Source organism: Triplophysa dalaica, chromosome 11 (genome assembly GCF_015846415.1).
Source record: "Triplophysa dalaica isolate WHDGS20190420 chromosome 11, ASM1584641v1, whole genome shotgun sequence".
Classification (NCBI taxonomy): Eukaryota; Metazoa; Chordata; class Actinopteri; order Cypriniformes; family Nemacheilidae; genus Triplophysa; species Triplophysa dalaica.
Genome location: NC_079552.1, coordinates 6,025,182 through 6,042,834, shown reverse-complemented (window position 1 = coordinate 6,042,834; position 17,653 = coordinate 6,025,182). Strand labels below are relative to the sequence as shown.

Below are 17,653 nucleotides of genomic sequence, written 5' to 3'. Positions count from 1 at the left end.
CGACCGATGTCGCACAGTGCAGGCGGAAGTCAATTACGAGCTTCAATAAACCTTGGCTGATTAGACCAATCATATCTGACCACACAAACCGTTCACAAACGCTTGTTCGATTGAGCAGTTATTAAACTCTACCTCAAGAATAATCTAAAGACTTGCATGTAGATAAACACTTACATAAGACCACTTCACCAAAGTCTTGATATGAAAGTGTGCGTTTATACTCGTGTAATTCTAAACTTGATCATCGCAATTATGTTCAGCCCAAGATTGAGCTATATTGTATATTCTTTGGTCAATGAGACAGTCGATCATCCACAAACATACAACCAGAAACACTCCGTGGGGCTTCAGCAGGGCGATTTGTTCACACTGGCACGATACAAAGTAAGCCCAAAACATCATCCCACTGGACCAGTACCTGATCTACTTTGGATCCCTGGCGAAACGCATTCCAGGGATCAAACGTTACCTGTCGAGGATCACCTGCCCATATTCAACCGCCTCCCGGACGTGTCGGTAAATTGCTCGAGCGACGGTTTTGTCTTAAGGGTTAAGCGGGCTTTTTACGGTTTTACCGCCACCCATGAGGAGCTGACGCTCGGGAAAACCTGCAAAAGTAACGGAGTGCTCGAGCCACATAACGATCTGCTTTTTATATACGCGTTCACGGACTGCCAGGGTGAACATCAGGTGAGCATTTTTTAAGGAAAACGTTAGATATCTTATTTCCTCGTTTTTTCAGAATGACAGACCTTATTTCCAAATAACAGGTTCTTCCTGAATATATCGTGTTTAAATATTTGCTTCGTTACGTGCCGCAGTCAAACCGGCCCAACTTCCGGTCTCACCATGTAAATGTGGGTGTCGAGTGTCGCACTGAAAGGTAACATGATGTCACAGTTTTATTCATTTACTTTCATAATCCATTTCATACCATTGACACAATTACAATGTATTTTTATAATTTTAGTAAGAACAGTCACAGTAAAATATGGTGGAGTGGCATAAAGTTTAGGGGCCGTCTGTAAAGTTACAATCAACGTCGAAATACACGATTCTGACTTCAGTTGCCTTTATAGAGAATGACTTAATATTACCAAGAAAACCTTCAAAGTGCTCTTGTAGGTGTCAAGTATGTAGCAACCCTTTTAGGATCTTATTAAAATAAACTGTCAAATCATGTGTGAATGTTAATTTACATACGACTTGATGATGTCATTGTGACGTTGAGACTGTCCTTAAATGAACTTTGTGCCAGTTCCACAGCTTCACATGAATAGAAAAAATTCAGATCAAATGTCCCTGTTAAAGATACATTACAAGTTCTCACGGTTTTCTTATACAATATTATCATGAACCATCAGCTGAGTACTATTTATACTTAAACCTTATTGGGATTTTATAGTGTTTTATTAACATTCCATCAACATTTTACCGGACATTAAATCAATACAAATCTAATATTAAACATTGTAGTCATTACGTTTTCTGTGACGGTTTGTTTTATTTCAACATTAGTATGCATTTCATTAGCGTTTATGCTGGTTTTTGACTGATACTAATATGATCGTCATTCAGGCATAATGTGCAGAGTGATGAAGTAAGACCTACGTGGGGGGTACCATTGCATAAAAGTATCAGGAGCCGATTGGGTGACTTCCGGATTCAGCTCATGGATGGTAAGCTTTGTGGGCGTATTATTTCAAGCCACACACTTAAAACAAGACATTAAACCTGGGCACCTTTGTCTGAAATGTTGTCTTTTGGGAAAATATATTGTCTTAAATTCTGAGTTTATTAAAATACAAAAGCAAAGGCTGAAACGGATACAAGAAAGTACAGAATATAACATGTCATTTTAACCATTGTGTAAATTGTAAAAGACTAGGGATGCTCCGATCCGATATTCGTATCGGAAATCGGCGTCGATACTGAATAAAATTCTAGATCGGGTATCGGTGAAAAAATTGCACCGATGCCCGATCTAGCTTACATAAAATTTCTGCTAGGCGATGTAAAAGTTCCTGGAGACACCGGCGCTTAAACTCTCTCGTGGCTGTGCTTTGCGAAGCGTGTGACATCACACGCTAGCAACGTGCTCTTTACGTAGTGTGCGTGAACAAGCGAACATAGCTTACATTGAGCAGCGAACAGCATGGAGCGACAAAAATATCTGCCATTTAGATTTACTTTAGAACAGCTTCGCCAACAAGTTACACCGCTGTTTGCAATACATGAGAAGTAAATGTTCCGAGGGGTTGTGATAAAGCTGTTCATTATAATACTACTAATTTAAGCACGCCGAGTTCAATAAGCTGAAGAAACTAAAACGAGACGGTACGAAGCAGCTAACTTTGGAGGAGACAACGAAAATAATTCAGAAATTTCCATCTAGTAGTGTGAAAGCAGCGAAAATCATTGAAAGCATTTTGAATTTCATGGTAATGGATTTGCAACCGCTGTCCGTCGTTGCGAACAATGTCTTCAGACTCCTTATAAATCACCTGGAGCCGCGGTACGACATTGTGAAGCGTAACTGAGACCTGAACTGTACCAAAAAGTCTGCAAACATGTATACGAAAAAAATAAAGATGTCAATGCGCTGAGTTTTGTGGATAATTTGACTTTGAATTTCTATTTGCACCGACTAAACTATTATATCTTTTTCCGTTTATTTTTACATGTGCAGCACAAGCTAGGGAAGCTAGTGTTTTATCTATCTTTCGGTGTTGGATGTTAAATTTGATTTCCACTAAACTTTAGCTTAGTTTAGTGGACTTTGCTTTAATGACTAAAGCATTAAAAAGAGCTGATTCCTGTTTGAATATCTAAAGCAGTGAAGCTATTGCTTTTTTGCTCAATTTCAGCTGCTTTATTGTTTATTGTGCATTCATTTTTTTAAATTATATTTGCACATAACAGTTATGAAGAGATTTTGTTTCCATTTATTAATACTTGCCTATCAAGCTAGTGAAGCTGTTGTTTTATTCAGCTGCTTAATTTGCACTTTAATTTTGAATTTCAAGTTTAAGATAGTGAACATTTTGTTTTATTTTGCTGGTTTAATAAATAATTCACAAAATTTGTGAATCATTTGTTTGTTATTTTGTTTTACGGGGTCAGGAAATTAATGTTAAGTCGAGCTTGATGTCTTGCACAGCAATGCACACAGTTTATTAAGTAATTGTGCACTTTAAAAATGTTACCTTAGTATCGGATCGGTACTCGGTATCGGCCAATACTGAATCTCAGGTATCGGAATCGGTATCGGAAGCAAAAAAGGTGTATCGGAGCATCCCTACTAATCATTAATGGTCACTATAAAAGTTTGTCTTTGCTTCAGATTCCTGGTCTTCTCCGGTCAGATCTGCTGTCCATATGCTGGGTCAGAGAGTAAATGTCCAGATCTCCACTCGCCTTCAAAACGCTGGAGTCAAACTCTTCATCAACAGCTGTTACGTGACTGGAACCCAAAATGTGCACCAAGCCACCAAACACAGCATCATAGACAACTTTGGGTAGCGGGCCAAAATGCAGCAGTTGTCAACATAATCTTTGCATTACTTCACATTAGACCAACATATTTGCACCTACTAACACAGACTCACTAACTTCTGTCCTATACAGGTGTTTACAAGAAAGCCTGATAAATCCAGATGCCAGATTCAGGTTTTCCAAAGCAGACAACGTTGTTCAGTTCTCCTTTGATTCATTTCAGTTCATTGATGATTCCGACGCCAAGGTGGGTTTGATTCTGTAGTTCTGCCCATCACTAGAAAGATTTGGTTTGATAGTTGTTGTTTTTATGGTAAACGGCGCTATACATCACAGCGCTTTGTGATTTTTGTGTATTTCATCATATTTTAGTTGCGGTTTATCTGTTGTAGGTTTCGCTCCATTGTGAAGTCTCCGTTTCTGGTGAAGGCCCCAGTCCAGTGCAGAAATCTTGCTTCTACAACCACGTAAAAAACAGGTCTGCAGTGTATCACAAGTTTTGAAAACGCCCTGTTTTGTCGCAAATTGTTTTCATAGCTTTTTAGTGTAATGTTTATATTATGCCTCAACAAAGATGTCTTGCCTTCACAGATGGATCTCTCTTTCTGGTCATGATTCTGTTTGCGACTGCTGTGATTCTGTCTGTAATCACACTAAAACCAAACACTTAATGTATGAAGGCAAGTTCAAGCTAGATTGTTAAAGGCTCAGACATACCTGTGTCAAATTAACACATCGGAAAATGCACATTTAAAGTAGTTTCTGTATTTCTAAAGAAACCAAACAGGATGGCATGTGGCTTGTAACACTAGATCACTCCCCATTTCTTTCCTGTTAAGTAACTCAATCAATCAGATTCCAAAAAATACACCCTTTCCCTATAATATATTTTTTACAGTTAAAGCAAATTTTGGTTAGTCAAATATTATTCACGGTTACATCATTCCTAATTCTCCATGCTAACAGTAAAATAGAGGTCTTTCTTTTGTGTGTTAGGGTTTGGGTTCGTAAGCAGTGATCATGTAGTCTTTGCTGATCCTGTGATCTCTCCTTTTTCCTCAACTATTGCTCCTTCAACTCTAGACTCTACGGTCTCGGCTCACAACAATGTTGATGCCATCTGGTTTGAAGCAAAGCGGGCCAATGAGTCACAAAGGTCCCGTACCCACAATGATTTTGCCGCCTCTGTTACACTGAGCTCTTCCGAGGACCATTTAAACACGCAAAATGAGTCCCGCACCAGAACAGTGGAACTCACAGAGGAGGTTAAAAATGTGATGGAGGTAGAGAATCAAGGAGATGTGGAGATTCTGATGGCTACCAGTGAGAGCTTTGTAAGTTTTGAAAGACCAGAAGAGATTACAAAGTTTAAACACAAAGAAACTAGGCAGGAGGTAAATTCTATGGAGCATGCTGCATCACTGGGCCAGTCAGAACACGGGGGGAAGATGAATCTGGTGAAGGGGCTAAAAACAGATCTTGGAAAGGGCAAAGCTTCAATGAAGACGTCAGATGTGGTCAGGGCAATGGAGGAAAGTTCTAAAATGGATGACATCACACTGGGTGATGGCGAAACAGAGGATTTAATTTGGTCACATGTCATTGCAGATGAGGAAAATGAAAGCACAGCAAACAAAGAGGAAAATTTGGGTTTTGTCTCACTTTCAGAGTTTGAAGAGAAATCAGAGTTTCCAATTGGATTGGATGATCTGATGGAGCAGGGTGTTGTGAGAAAAATGGACTTTGCAAAAGACCCTGAATATTATTATATTTCAGAGGATTTATGATTTAAAACTTTTGAGGACTTTAACTGTCTTTTCTTTTTTCCTGAGGAATAAATCATACAACTGAGTCGCACCAAACAAGGGTCCCAAACAGTTTAATGATTCCACTGTTTTTCATGCAATGCTTTAATCCTGGTTATGTCTATTAGTCATTATTCATCATGTACACAACTTTTAACAAACGGTGTTGATATATTAAGGAAAAGAACCTCAGATTGCTATGGAGCAATATTTATGAGACCATCAAATGTATGCTCAAGTCATCACTTTATTTAAACTATATGTACAATAGTGAAAACACTGCCCACCATAAGTCAATTTCTAATACAGTGCCGATTATTGGCAATGAAAAGTAAAAAAAGAGCTAACATAAATAACAACTTTAATACATTTATACATTTATAAATTCATGTAGCTATGTTTACAATCTGAAACATGTTTGAAGACATGAACTAATTCATTTCCATGTTTGATGGAATTAAAATTCAATAAATAGGTAATATAATGTAATTGACTTGGAAAACCTGCCAGCAGGTAAAGGTCAATAACGTTCAAGGCACAAAATTACTTGTAATGGTCAGGGCACAAGATCACTTGTAATTACAGACACTACCTGTTTAGATCTTTGTTGGTAAAATATGGTCTAAACTAATGGAAACAACATGGACAACAGATCACAAACGTCACAAACGATGATGAATTGCATTGGATTTAAAAACGTTTCTATCCTTACTTAGAGATGTAACAATCTACGTTTTGAGTAGACCTAACCGTTTCTGACATAAATATCCACCATCAACAAACTGTTGCTTAAAATAGCAGATTTTTTAAAAATGCAAACAATGATTATGCTTTTCAATGTTTCATTGCATGCAGGGATAAGAGGATGGAAATGATGCAGTAAAATGTCTATGAAAAATACTGGATTTAGAATACTCAAATAGGTACTCTCAATAATATTTTTGTTTGGATTTCAGTTAAATTGAAATATTAACCAAAATGTTGCTTCAAAAAAGCAAGAATATAATTCTGATAAAATACTGCTTTTGCACAGAATAATTTTTAACAGTTCAGCATCTATGTGCCGATCAAATAGTGGTTTGAAAAATCCAAGGGTAAAAAACGTATAATTTCAAATAGTAATTGAATTAAACAAGATGCAAAACACAGCATAGAACACAAGCACGTGGCCTTTAACATCAATACTGTCTTAGCTGCAAGTAACATGTCATTTAATAAATAATTTCCGTTTTTGATAGACTGCTAATTCAATAGATTGAAATGTTCTCTAATAAAAAACAATTTAGACAATGCTGCCAGGGTCAATAACTTAAATAACAATGATAGTCCTCGTATCAAAAGTTTTTTCTGGAAATTCAGGAAGTATCATACATTGTTTATAAATGTTCATAAACATTTTAAACGGTTTCTCTGAGAGCTTGAGTTTGATCCATATGTTGCTTCTTATAAAAGTTGTTTTGTTTAGTCGGGTTTCTTCTCAACGCAAACACCAAACCCATCATGATCAGCGCGAACACCAGCAGAATTCCAGGAATCACTGTGAAGCATCCGTGACATCTTTGTGTTGGCTCTCTTTGCTTCTCTCTCTTATCTGTAATAAAACAAGGAAGAAGGAAATGGACCATTTTAATCAATCAGAGTTTCGGGTATTAGTTTAATAGTCTCCGAACTACCTAGCATGGACTCTAAGTTTACTTATTCAGACACTTGTTAAATCGTATTGATGAATATAGGGCATTTTAGAATGTTACCTGAGGACAGCTGTATCTCCCTCCTGATCTTTTGTCCCAGGAGATTGTTTGACAGAATGAAAGTCAGAGAGGAATTGGTGACTTCAGTGAGATTTATCCAACTAGACACACTGTAAAGTCCTGTATTTTTGTCCTGCGCAAGGTGTGTTTGTGTCTGGTTTGTGATATCTTCTGTGTTTTCTATCAGCCACTGCAGTGTAGGAGAGGGATGTCCCCCCTCTGATGTCACAAGTAGGTTTACTTCATCATTTAGCACAGAGAACTGAAGACGAGGCTCAGAGTAAAACGCTGAAAACACAACAAATGGATGTTAGTTAAAACCCAGGATAAATGCCACCCAAATCTGAGAATGAGACTGCTTTATGATACTGTTTAAAAAAATCTCATCAAGCAGCATTTACCTGCAATATTTACACCAAAACTCTTCTTCTGGCTGCCAGAGTTTGTGCTGATGGAGCAGGTGTACACACCAGCATCCTTCATAGTGACACCGTCCAGTCTAAGTGATGCATTTCCTCGTGCCATCTCCCGATTGAACAGGCTGGTACGTTTGGCATAGAGAGGATTCTGACGGTCGAGCTGGTCCCGGCTGTAGTAGAAGCTGTGAACAACATCCAGACCACGCTGCCAGGTAATCACAGTGCTGCGCAGATCCCATGAACTGCCCACTTGAAAAGTGCAGGGCAGGATGAGCGCTTGACCATAAAACCCAATGAGAGTTTCACTGGGCACGGTTATCTCAAACTCAACTAGAGAGTGAAGAAAAGAAAATGTTAATTTACTGAGAAAGATTTAGCTGTATTAACAAACATATGGCTTCCATGATCACATTTATTATTGAAACAGGTTGTGTTTTCTTGCAAATGGACTTCAAAAATATGAAGGCCTACTTTTGTTAATACATTATTAAGGATGAGTTTTAAGAAAAGAGGACGAATTATCTAGAAGTCAGAAGAGTAATTCTATTGCTTGTGGCCAGAGTTTTTTTAAGTGCTAATTTAGCCAATAAACTTAAGGTGATTGAACAACAAGGAGGGAAAAGCACCTTTTTACCAGCAAACTACATTTTTTGAATATTTAGATGGGAAAGTGCCATATGCAAAAAATTAGTTTCACCTTTTTGAATCAGTAATAAATATTGTAATAAACTTTCTACAGATTTAAATACATTAACGACACTGAAACTCAAAAGTAAATGATTAAAAACTAATTTCTCTATAAATTATTTTTCTGTTTCTCAATTTTTTTTAATTGTTTGTATATCGCCTACATTTGAATGACCTTTAACATTTAAAGGTTAAACATTTACAATGTCCAGAAAATTTGAATATTATGGATATTTTTCTACCATTTATAGATGTATTTAACTAATAAATTGTCGTTAATCCCCTCACAAATGTTACCGCAAAAATTGTTGTGTTATAGTTTCTTGGTTGATACTCATTACATAAACACAGAATGTATCTCTCCCTCTATGCCTGAAACAAGTGTGTTTGCCGATACTGATATCGCTACTATCAGAGAGGCTTTTAAAGATAATGTTAGGTTGTAAAATTAAGTTTCAATTACAATTTTAAGTCTTAAGGTTTACATGTAAAAGTGACTTACCGAATCCATATGCTTCGAAAAGAAGGAGAGACAGGCAGAATATAAAAAGGTTTCGGTTCATGTCACGGCAAGCCTGCTTTAAGAGGTGAATCCTACGAAGAACGCTGGGAATCTGTAGCCGATAAACAGAGAACACTCTTCAGATCACTCCAGGTGAACTTTGACTGGTTTAGATGACGGATCCTATTTAAAGATTCTATGAAACGCCCTCAAATGTGATCCAGAAAAACTGGTTAGTCCTATACATGTGTATCTAGGTTGTAGATATGTTTCCTTTGCAATGGATAAACAAAGGCTTGGTTTGACGCAATGGGGAAAAAAAGGATTGGCAATGGGGTGAAAGTGCATCGGCATGCTGTCGCTATGGCAATATTGCTCTGTTCGGGGGAAAAAAAGCTTATATTAAAGCTTAAATCCAAGCTAAATGATGACATCAAAAATAATAAAGCACTAGACTAGTAATCATCAAATCCTTTTAACCCAAATGTGATATATGAAATAATTTACAAACATATAAAGAGTTTGGTTCAAAATGAGTTAAATTAGTTAAATCCAGTTTTTGTTGTGCATTCCAATTATATCAATCAAACTGCAGTTGGTTTGTTTTGATTTACGCCGTAATAACTCAAACTAACACAATAAAACACATACACATGATAACATAATGAAAAAACAGATTGAACTCTTTTTGGAATCAAACTCTTCATGTAAAAGACAAAACAACATTACTGTAGGTCTCATACAATTTACTGATGACTTAACTTGAGACAGATAAGTTCAAGAATGTTAGATTTCTCTCTAAATTAAGTATGACAGGTAAGAATTAAGTGATATGAGATAACCAAGGTTATAATAAGTAACGTTTGAGTTTCTCAGGAGGTTCGTCACATCACTTTACATACAAAAATGTGTTATAGGTAATGGGAGGTGCTATAACTAGGATTAAATTAGCAGAGGTCAGTGTTGGCAATGGGTGTTAAAAGGCACTGTTACAGAGAGTTGGTATGTTTGTATGTGAAAGTGCTCTACCGAATGGAAGTGTTTGAATTGTTTTGCTACGGATTTCAAAGCAGCGAGCATCATCATTGCTGTCAGCTCACGGTGTTGTGTATAATTCAGGGTTAGTGTTAATATTCATTGGTCGTTCCGCGGTGGGCGTGGTCTTTGAGCACCAGCGAGTGTAACGGAGTGTGTTATAGACTAAAGAAGTTTTCTTACGATACTCGTTAATGCAGTTTACTGTGACAAATTACACGCTTACATAAGACCGTGAGTCGCGAGGAGCTTGTTACACAAATCAAGTTTAACAAGTGGACAAATTACTAGTATAATAATTGACAAAGATTGCACGTTAATTCTTCAGACACTTTTCATACACTATTGTGTGCACATAATGCAAAAGTATATGTTTACATGCTCTTGCACTATAAATAATCTTACACTGTTCCCCAGCCAGCTGCTTGTCTTACGATGTTTCTCTTTGCACATGTACAGTATTTATGTGAAACATTTGTATAGTTTTAAACGTTTAGTCTATAGGTTAACATTTATATATAGTATATATATAGTCAATCTTCCAGCAGGTTAGTTGTGTAAAGTTTTTTTTTAATCTTTAAAGTATTTATCTTAAATGTTGTATGTCTGTACAATCTAGCACCGTGGAACTGTGAGGCACCACATTTCGTTCCACTGTGTGTCCCCACATGTAGCAGAATGACAATATAGCTCAACAAACAGTATTGCTTATTATAATCATATAATATATAACATATATAATTCATTAATGTAATAAAGTACGCTGATAAAAGGATCACCTATTAGCTTGTCTCATCTCGTTTATTCCTTTTAAATATAGACTTAGGAGCTCCATTTCAAAAAATAAAAACAGAAATTCAATTTGAGTACAAATAGGTAACCTTGTTGTTGAAGTAATTTCAAACAGTGGCTAAAGTTTCGTAAATTATGGTGTGTAGAGGATTGACGCTGGACGCTGGTTCTTATCCACCTTTATCCAAAAATGCTCTTTTACCTTATTCCATTACATCAGATCAGGGAGGTATTTGTTTTCAATAAAATCTAATTAAGACGACCTTTTTTAAAAAAAGTTTAGGTTAAATTAGGGATAGGTTGGGTATTGGGATTTATTATCTCAGTAAATTACCATCAGTTTAATTATTTGGATAAATATAATAATTTACAGTGTTATTATTAATTCAAAATGTTTAATGCACAACATTACTGAGGTGCAAATAGTATCTGCCACTATTTATAATTATCAATATAGCATGTAACTCCTATTTACAGTTCATCAAAAGAAATACAGTGATTTTTGGTTAGTGTAAATAGCATATCGCTAAGAAATGCTTCTATATTCACTTAGTGTACACAGAACCTACAGCTTTTTTAACTTAGTGTAAATAGCCACTGCCAAATAAAAATGAATGCATGTACAACAGTATAGTTGTGAATATAATGTATAGGAATAATCTTGGATGGACTCATTACCATTTGATTAAGACAATCACATGGATAAAGTTACCTTTTTCCCCACAAAACTTTAATTGGACAAGACATTTTACAACACCAAAAACTACATGTCAACACAAAACCATTTATAGAATTAACCCAGATCTACACCATCAGTTAGCTTTTTAAAGGTCAGTGTTGTGCATATACTTCCTGCATGAAAACTACATATCCTGCATTCTATCAAAGGTGAAGAAGAAGGTAGCCTGGATTTTGTCCTGATCCATGCCATCATCTTAGAAAATGATGTCAAGAAATAGGTCCCGCATTGTTATAGTCAACAAGGCATTATTCACATTTGCATTTATTCATTTGGCAGACGCTTTTATCCAAAGCGACTTACAAATAGGAGATCGTACAGTATAAACATTTTGTCAACGCGCTAAACAGTACCATTAGTTAACAAAGCCATTCTACTAGGATTATAGCTGAAGTAAGCAAAGGAGAGAATGAACAACAAGATATTATTATTTTAGACAGACATACATTTATGTGGTCAATGATGCAAAGTGCGTTCGATACTCCTCCACCCGGTCACAGTTAGAAGAATCTGATTCATCACAGTCGAGTCCTTTGTGCAAAAAGATAATAATATAATATATAATCAACTAAATAAACTCCACAACATCATTGGTTTGGTGACTGACTGCATTTTGTGGTATACAGTTCACTATAAATGTGTTATATGATGACATTTCTCCGATGATAATAATGATTTACATGCAAATAAGTTTAAAGCTGTACCTTACAGTCTGTCAGCAAGGGCATAGTCCAAAGGCCAGGTGAAATATGATTTGCCAAATTTTCTATAATAAAACAACACATTGAATTATTATACAACAATAAATCTGGGGCGGTCACATGTAAGAAGGAAAAGTTGACCATACTGTATTATACCATGGTCAGTCTCAATACTGGGTTCTTATTGGCTGGAAGGTAGTGTGCATTAAAACTGTATGCAAATGTAGTTCCAGTCAGTTTGCATAGATACTCACAGTGTCTTTACAAAATCAATGACAGTTTTAACCTTATTAATTGTGGCAAGACCATGATATAAGCAGGGTAATACATGGCTAGGTGTGCATTAAACAATCCTGTTTTCACATCTGTGACCTTTGCTTTGGGTGGTTCTTCATCTCCATGTCATGCATCAAAATAATTGTATCCACATTTAGACCTGATTGACATATCACAATTGACATTGTCCACGTGTCAATGCAATTAATATGAAATGAATCGGTTATAATAAACACTGTTAAAAGTATTTAAAAAAACTTTAATTAAAACGTAAAAATGCTTTGCTGAACCACAAATTAGCCCACATGTATTTAGGTGTTTGACGCTGATGTCAACCTATGCATGATTACACATTCAGGGAGATGCACATTCAGTTCAGTGTTTGCATACTGCCATTACCTCAAATTGTCTGTGACTGTCCGCCATCTTTCCAAGCGCTGCGATGTAGCTCTTACAGCTACAAATAAGTCCGGAATGGTCTGTCACTAGAGCTTCACTGTTGGTCGGGGAGTGAGGTTTAACACTGCACAGCTCTTCAGTAGCTGGCCTCCGTGACACATACACATAGTACCCTATAGGCCAATTTAAAACTTTATTGTGCGCATTTGTGTGAATTGGGGGATCCATAAGACAGTTGTGCCCAGGACCCTCTGAATTCTTAATCCGGGCCTGGTATAATTACAGGGTGTTTCTGCACACACGCTGAAGACTCAATTTGAAAGTCCATTTTCTGGGATAGGGGGCCTTTACATAACAATGATAGTCCTTATATTATAACATTTCCTGGAAATTCAGGAAGTATCATACATTGTTTTTATACAGGCCTATATATGTGGTTTATAAAATTTTAAACGGTTCCATTGAGAGCTTGAGTTTGATATATATGTTGCTTCTCATAAAAGCTGTTTTGTTCAGTCAGGTTTCTTGTCAACGCATTGAAATCTTATCTAATAAAAAACAATTTAGACAATGCTGCTAGGGTCAATAACTTAAATAACAATGATAGTCCTCGTATCAAAAGTTTTTTCTGGAAATTCAGGAAGTATCATACATTGTTTATAAATGTTCATAAACATTTTAAACGGATTCTCTGAGAGCTTGAGTTTGATCCATATGTTGCTTCTTATAAAAGTTGTTTTGTTTAGTCGGGTTTCTTCTCAACGCAAACACCAAACCCATTATGATCAGCACGAACACCAGCAGAATTCCAGGAATCACTGTGAAGCATCCGTGACATCTTTGTGTTGGCTCTCTTTGCTTCTCTCTCTTATCTGTAATAAAACAGGGAACAAAGAAATGGAACATTTTAATCAATCAGAGTTTTGGGTATCAGTTTAATAGTCTCCGAACTACCTAGCATGGACTCTAAGTTTACTTATTCAGACACTTGTTAAATCGTATTGATGAATATAGGGCATTTTAAAATGTTACCTGAGGACAGCTGTATCTCCCTCATGATCTTTTGTCCCAGGAGATTGTTGGACAGTATGAAAGTCAGAGAGGAATTGGTGACTTCAGTGAGATTTATCCAACTAGACACACTGTAAAGTCCTGTATGTTTGTCCTGCGCAAGGTGTGTTTGTGTCTGGTTTGTGATATCTTCTGTGTTTTCTATCAGCCACTGCAGTGTAGGAGAGGGATGCCCCCCCTCTGACATCACTCGTATTTTAACACCATCATTTAGCAAAGAGAACTGAAGACGAGGCTCAGAGTAGAACGCTTTAAAGAGGGACATTTAACTAAATTAAGTTAAAACATAACACAGACTCTAATTATGATTTAGAAATAAAAACAATACTATTACACATGACTTTATGGAGGCCTAACAACTCCATGCTCAAATGTGATCCCGGCTTCATGTGCTCTGTCTGCACAGAGAATCACTGGCCATAGTCTGTCCTTTCATTAATGATCCGTTACGGTTTCTATTAACATTCAAATCTTTGTAAACCAGTCATCGAAAGAACATTAAGAAACTATTCATCTCATGATGTGTGTGAGGGGGTGACTGAATTTTTTTTCAGACCTTGATATTGTCTCACTTCTTAGATATGATTTGTAAAAATTGTCTTTAGAGCTTGACATACCTGCAATATCAACTCTAAAACTCTTCTTCTGGCTGCCAGAGTTTGTGATTATGGAGCAGGTGTACACACCAGCATCCTTCAGAGTAACTTTGTCCAGTCTAAGTGATGCATTTCCTCGTGCCATCTCCCGATTGAACAGGGTGGTGCGTTTTGCATAGAGAGGATTCTGACGGTCGAGCTGGTCCCGGCTGTAGTAGAAGCTGTGAACAACATCCAGACCACGCTGCCAGCTAATTAGAGTGTTGCTCAGACTCCACAAGCTGTCTACTGGAAACATGCAGGGCAGGATCATCGATTGACTGTTATGCCCAATCACAGTCCCACTGGATACAGTAATCTCAAACTCATCTAAAGAGCAAACAAGAAGGAGTCTTAATTTACAGGGGAGATAACAGCATTTTATTAATTTAGTTTGATTAAATATATAAGCAATTTTACTCCTAATTAAATATTGAGTATACACATTATTGAAATTCATCTTGTCACCATATATTTGTTAACATTATAGGCAGGATTTTGTGCAATTGAACAAGAGCAAGACCATCATGATACACATTTTACAATAGTAAACAAAATGTTTTAAATGACCTACTTAAACAGGACACTTCTAGTACCAGGAGAGACAAGAAGAACACTGAATTTTTATGTTTCAGATTCATATCATAATCCTCGACCCCATTGAATGATCCAGGGGAAGCCATCTTAAAATTAGTCTCACACCATTGGATTCAACTTCTGCTGCATACGAGTCTTCAAGAGTTTCAGGTCATCGTCTGAGTAAAGGTTTCCATCTGGCATGTGCGTTGCTTTCTGTCCCACCTGGAAAAGATGTCAGCTATTTTTAACATACTGCCTTGGACTTTTGTACGAATTAGGCCTGTCCCAAATGTGTTTATGATAGGTTATATTTAGCTGCGCTGCTCGCGTGCGATGTAATCTTAGACAGGGTGTACTTCATCCTCGTCTCTACTACACCCCTTATTCACAGCAACGCGTTTTCGTTTTGCTGTCCATAATAACAGATAACAACATCCTGGACTCTGGAGTGATCGGATAAATTCAGTGTCAAGGCCGTTGTACAGTTTACGATGAACTCAGTTTACAATTTTGATTTCTGTGCGGATCTTCAGGATTATTCAAGGAAACAATGCGACCATGCCACTCATGGGGGAGTTTTGAGGAAGAAAGAACGAGTTAACTAGATGTCAGAAGAGTCGTTCTATTGCTTGGGGCCAGAGTTTTTTGTAAACGCTAATACAGCCAATAAATACAATTTGATTGAACAAAAAGGAGGGAAAAGCACCTTTTTACCAGCAAGCTGCAACCGTAATTTTTGGAATATTTGGATTATTACAAAGTGCCACGTGCAATAAATCCGTTTTCTTTTTTGGATCAGTAATATATATTTTAATAAAAGTTTCTAAATATTTAAATACATTTGCAACACTAAAACTCAAAAGTAAATTATCAAAATTTATTTATATATTAATTATTTTTCTGTTCCTCAATTTTGTTTATAATTGTATAATTTGTATAAATATAGCCTATATTTGAATGACCTCATTTTGAATAAAAAACGTATTTAAAATTTCCCAAAAAATATTATGAATATTTTTTCACCATTTATAGATGTATTTAATTTAATCCCCATTCAAATTTAACCGCAAAAAAATTGGTGTGTTATAGTTTCTTGGTTGATACTAATTACATAAACACAGAATGTAGCCTTTGTAAAACAACTTACTGCTTGACGATAACAATTTCGCTACTATCAGATTTTAAAGATAATGTTAGGTTGTAAAATTAATTTTCAAATATTATTATTATTTTAATTCTTAAGGTTGACATGTATAAGTGACTTACTGAAACCAGACGATTCGAAAAGAAGGAGAGACAGGCAGAATACTAAAAGGTTTCGGTTCATGTCACGGCAAGCCTGCTTTAAGAGGTGAATCCTACGAAGAACGCTGGGAATCTGTAGCAGATCAACAGAGAACACTCTTCAGATCACTCCAGGTGAACTTTGACTGGTTTAGATGACGGATCCTATTTAAAGATTCTATGAAACGCCCTCAAATGTGATCCAGAAAAACTGGTTAGTCCTATACATGTGTATCTAGGTTGTAGATTCCAAAATGAGATAAACTAGTTAACTCATGTTTTTTTTCTTGTGCATTCCAATTATATCAATCAAACTGCAGTTGGTTTGTTTCGATTTAAGCCGTAATAACTCAAACTAACACAATAAAAACATTATAACATAATAAAAAACAGATTGATCTCTTTTTGGAATCAAACTCTTCATATAAAAGACAAAACAACATTACTGTAGGTGTCATACAAAAAACTGCGTGTCTGTATAAAAGGTGTTTTATTGTGTATGAACTGAATTTGAGGACTGCGCAGTTGGAATCACTTGCAAGAGCGCGTCTGTAGACAGCGTCAAATGGGGTTGCCTGGAGTAACTTTGACCTAAGGGCTGACTGGAGGTAAGGGAAAGGTTAGGCGGAAAGCCCTAATATGGACATGGACTCCATATTAGGGTTTGACTCCGTATTAGGATGTGATTTCAGCAAATCACTTAACTAGTGCACGCGGCAGCTCATTTAGAATACTCCAAATTCACTAACATTAGGACGAGGTTAAGAACAAATTCATGTGCGTACGCATGAGTTGTGAATGTGCAAATGTGTATTAATCCGAAACATCTACGCAATTATTAGTGAATGAGACCCTTTGTTTTTTTTTAATCCGCTTGGACATCTCTTTCGTCACTATTCCGTCTGTTTCTGTGTTATCGCGTTGCCATTTTCATCCTAAAAGTGGCTTTAACCCAAAAGCACAAGAGTTTCGCCTCCTGGTATCTAGTCATACCTGTCAAGTATCCCGTTTTGGCCGGGAAAGTCCCGTATTTTACCCTTCTTTCCCGCCGTCCTCCCGTATTAGTATTTTCCCGTAAATCTCCCATATTTTAACCTGCGTTATTAAAAAATAATAACACCGGAGTAAAAAAAAAAAAAACATTTCCAATCTGAGCTCTGTCACTAGCCTCGCGATAACTGCCATCTGCAGTAGCCTACAGTACTGTAGGTAACAGTTGTCGCGAGGTTAGTGTGTGAGGTCAGATGATGAGTGACAACGCGGGAAAAAAACAAAACCGAGACGGATAATGGACGTAACAACAGTGACGGAAGGCACTCCTGCCAAAAAAACAAAACCCTCGTGTAAATACCGCCACCAATGGGACAGCGAATTTAATTTTCTGAAGAGGAGCAGGGTGGGGGACAGTCACGCGTTTTGTAAGTTTTGTATTTAGCATGGTACGAAAGATTGTTACAGAGAATAGGATGACATTAGACCACAG

General features: G+C 36.7%; 2 protein-coding genes across 4 annotated transcripts; one reads left to right on the top strand and one right to left on the bottom strand.

The window, feature by feature from the left end:
• The first annotated feature begins 110 nt into the window (after nucleotides 1–110).
• si:ch211-67f13.7 (uncharacterized protein LOC565426 homolog) lies at nucleotides 111–5,310 on the top strand. Of its 3 annotated transcripts, none has more exons than XM_056761111.1 (8): nucleotides 111–690; nucleotides 822–883; nucleotides 1,579–1,679; nucleotides 3,344–3,518; nucleotides 3,628–3,742; nucleotides 3,888–3,973; nucleotides 4,087–4,175; nucleotides 4,492–5,310. In XM_056761111.1, exons 1-8 carry the CDS (start codon nucleotides 202–204, stop codon nucleotides 5,280–5,282), a joined length of 1,908 nt encoding a protein of 635 aa, XP_056617089.1. In that variant the 5' UTR covers nucleotides 111–201; the 3' UTR covers nucleotides 5,283–5,310. The 3 variants fall into 3 exon arrangements, with proteins under 3 accessions (XP_056617089.1, XP_056617090.1, XP_056617088.1); XM_056761112.1 differs by having other exon boundaries at nucleotides 771–883; nucleotides 4,579–5,310; XM_056761110.1 differs by having other exon boundaries at nucleotides 771–883.
• A 219-nt stretch (nucleotides 5,311–5,529) lies between these two features.
• zgc:153911 (uncharacterized protein LOC768172 homolog) lies at nucleotides 5,530–16,294 on the bottom strand. Its single transcript, XM_056761178.1, has 9 exons — nucleotides 16,153–16,294; nucleotides 14,882–15,108; nucleotides 14,290–14,637; nucleotides 13,634–13,921; nucleotides 13,286–13,473; nucleotides 8,660–8,798; nucleotides 7,453–7,800; nucleotides 7,052–7,339; nucleotides 5,530–6,891 (listed from the first exon to the last, which is right to left on the bottom strand). Exons 2-9 carry the CDS (start codon nucleotides 14,988–14,990, stop codon nucleotides 6,698–6,700), a joined length of 1,902 nt encoding a protein of 633 aa, XP_056617156.1. The 5' UTR covers nucleotides 14,991–15,108; nucleotides 16,153–16,294; the 3' UTR covers nucleotides 5,530–6,697.
• Nucleotides 16,295–17,653: the final 1,359 nt, after the last annotated feature.

Excerpts from the sequence above, each read along its gene's own strand:
- si:ch211-67f13.7 (XM_056761110.1), top strand. The coding sequence starts at position 202 with ATGAAAGTGTGCGTTTATACTCGTGTAATTCTAAACTTGATCATCGCA. Across the intron at positions 691-770 it reads ACTGCCAGGGTGAACATCAG|GTTCTTCCTGAATATATCGT; the intron begins GTGAGCATTTTT and ends TCCAAATAACAG. Across the intron at positions 3,974-4,086 it reads TACAACCACGTAAAAAACAG|ATGGATCTCTCTTTCTGGTC; the intron begins GTCTGCAGTGTA and ends TTGCCTTCACAG.
- zgc:153911 (XM_056761178.1), bottom strand. The coding sequence starts at position 14,990 with ATGGCTTCCCCTGGATCATTCAATGGGGTCGAGGATTATGATATGAAT. Across the intron at positions 8,799-13,285 it reads CTCAAGCTCTCAGAGAATCC|AGAGTGTTCTCTGTTTATCG; the intron begins GTTTAAAATGTT and ends GGAGTGATCTGA. Across the intron at positions 7,801-8,659 it reads TTTCGAAGCATATGGATTCG|TTGAGTTTGAGATAACCGTG; the intron begins GTAAGTCACTTT and ends TTCACTCTCTAG.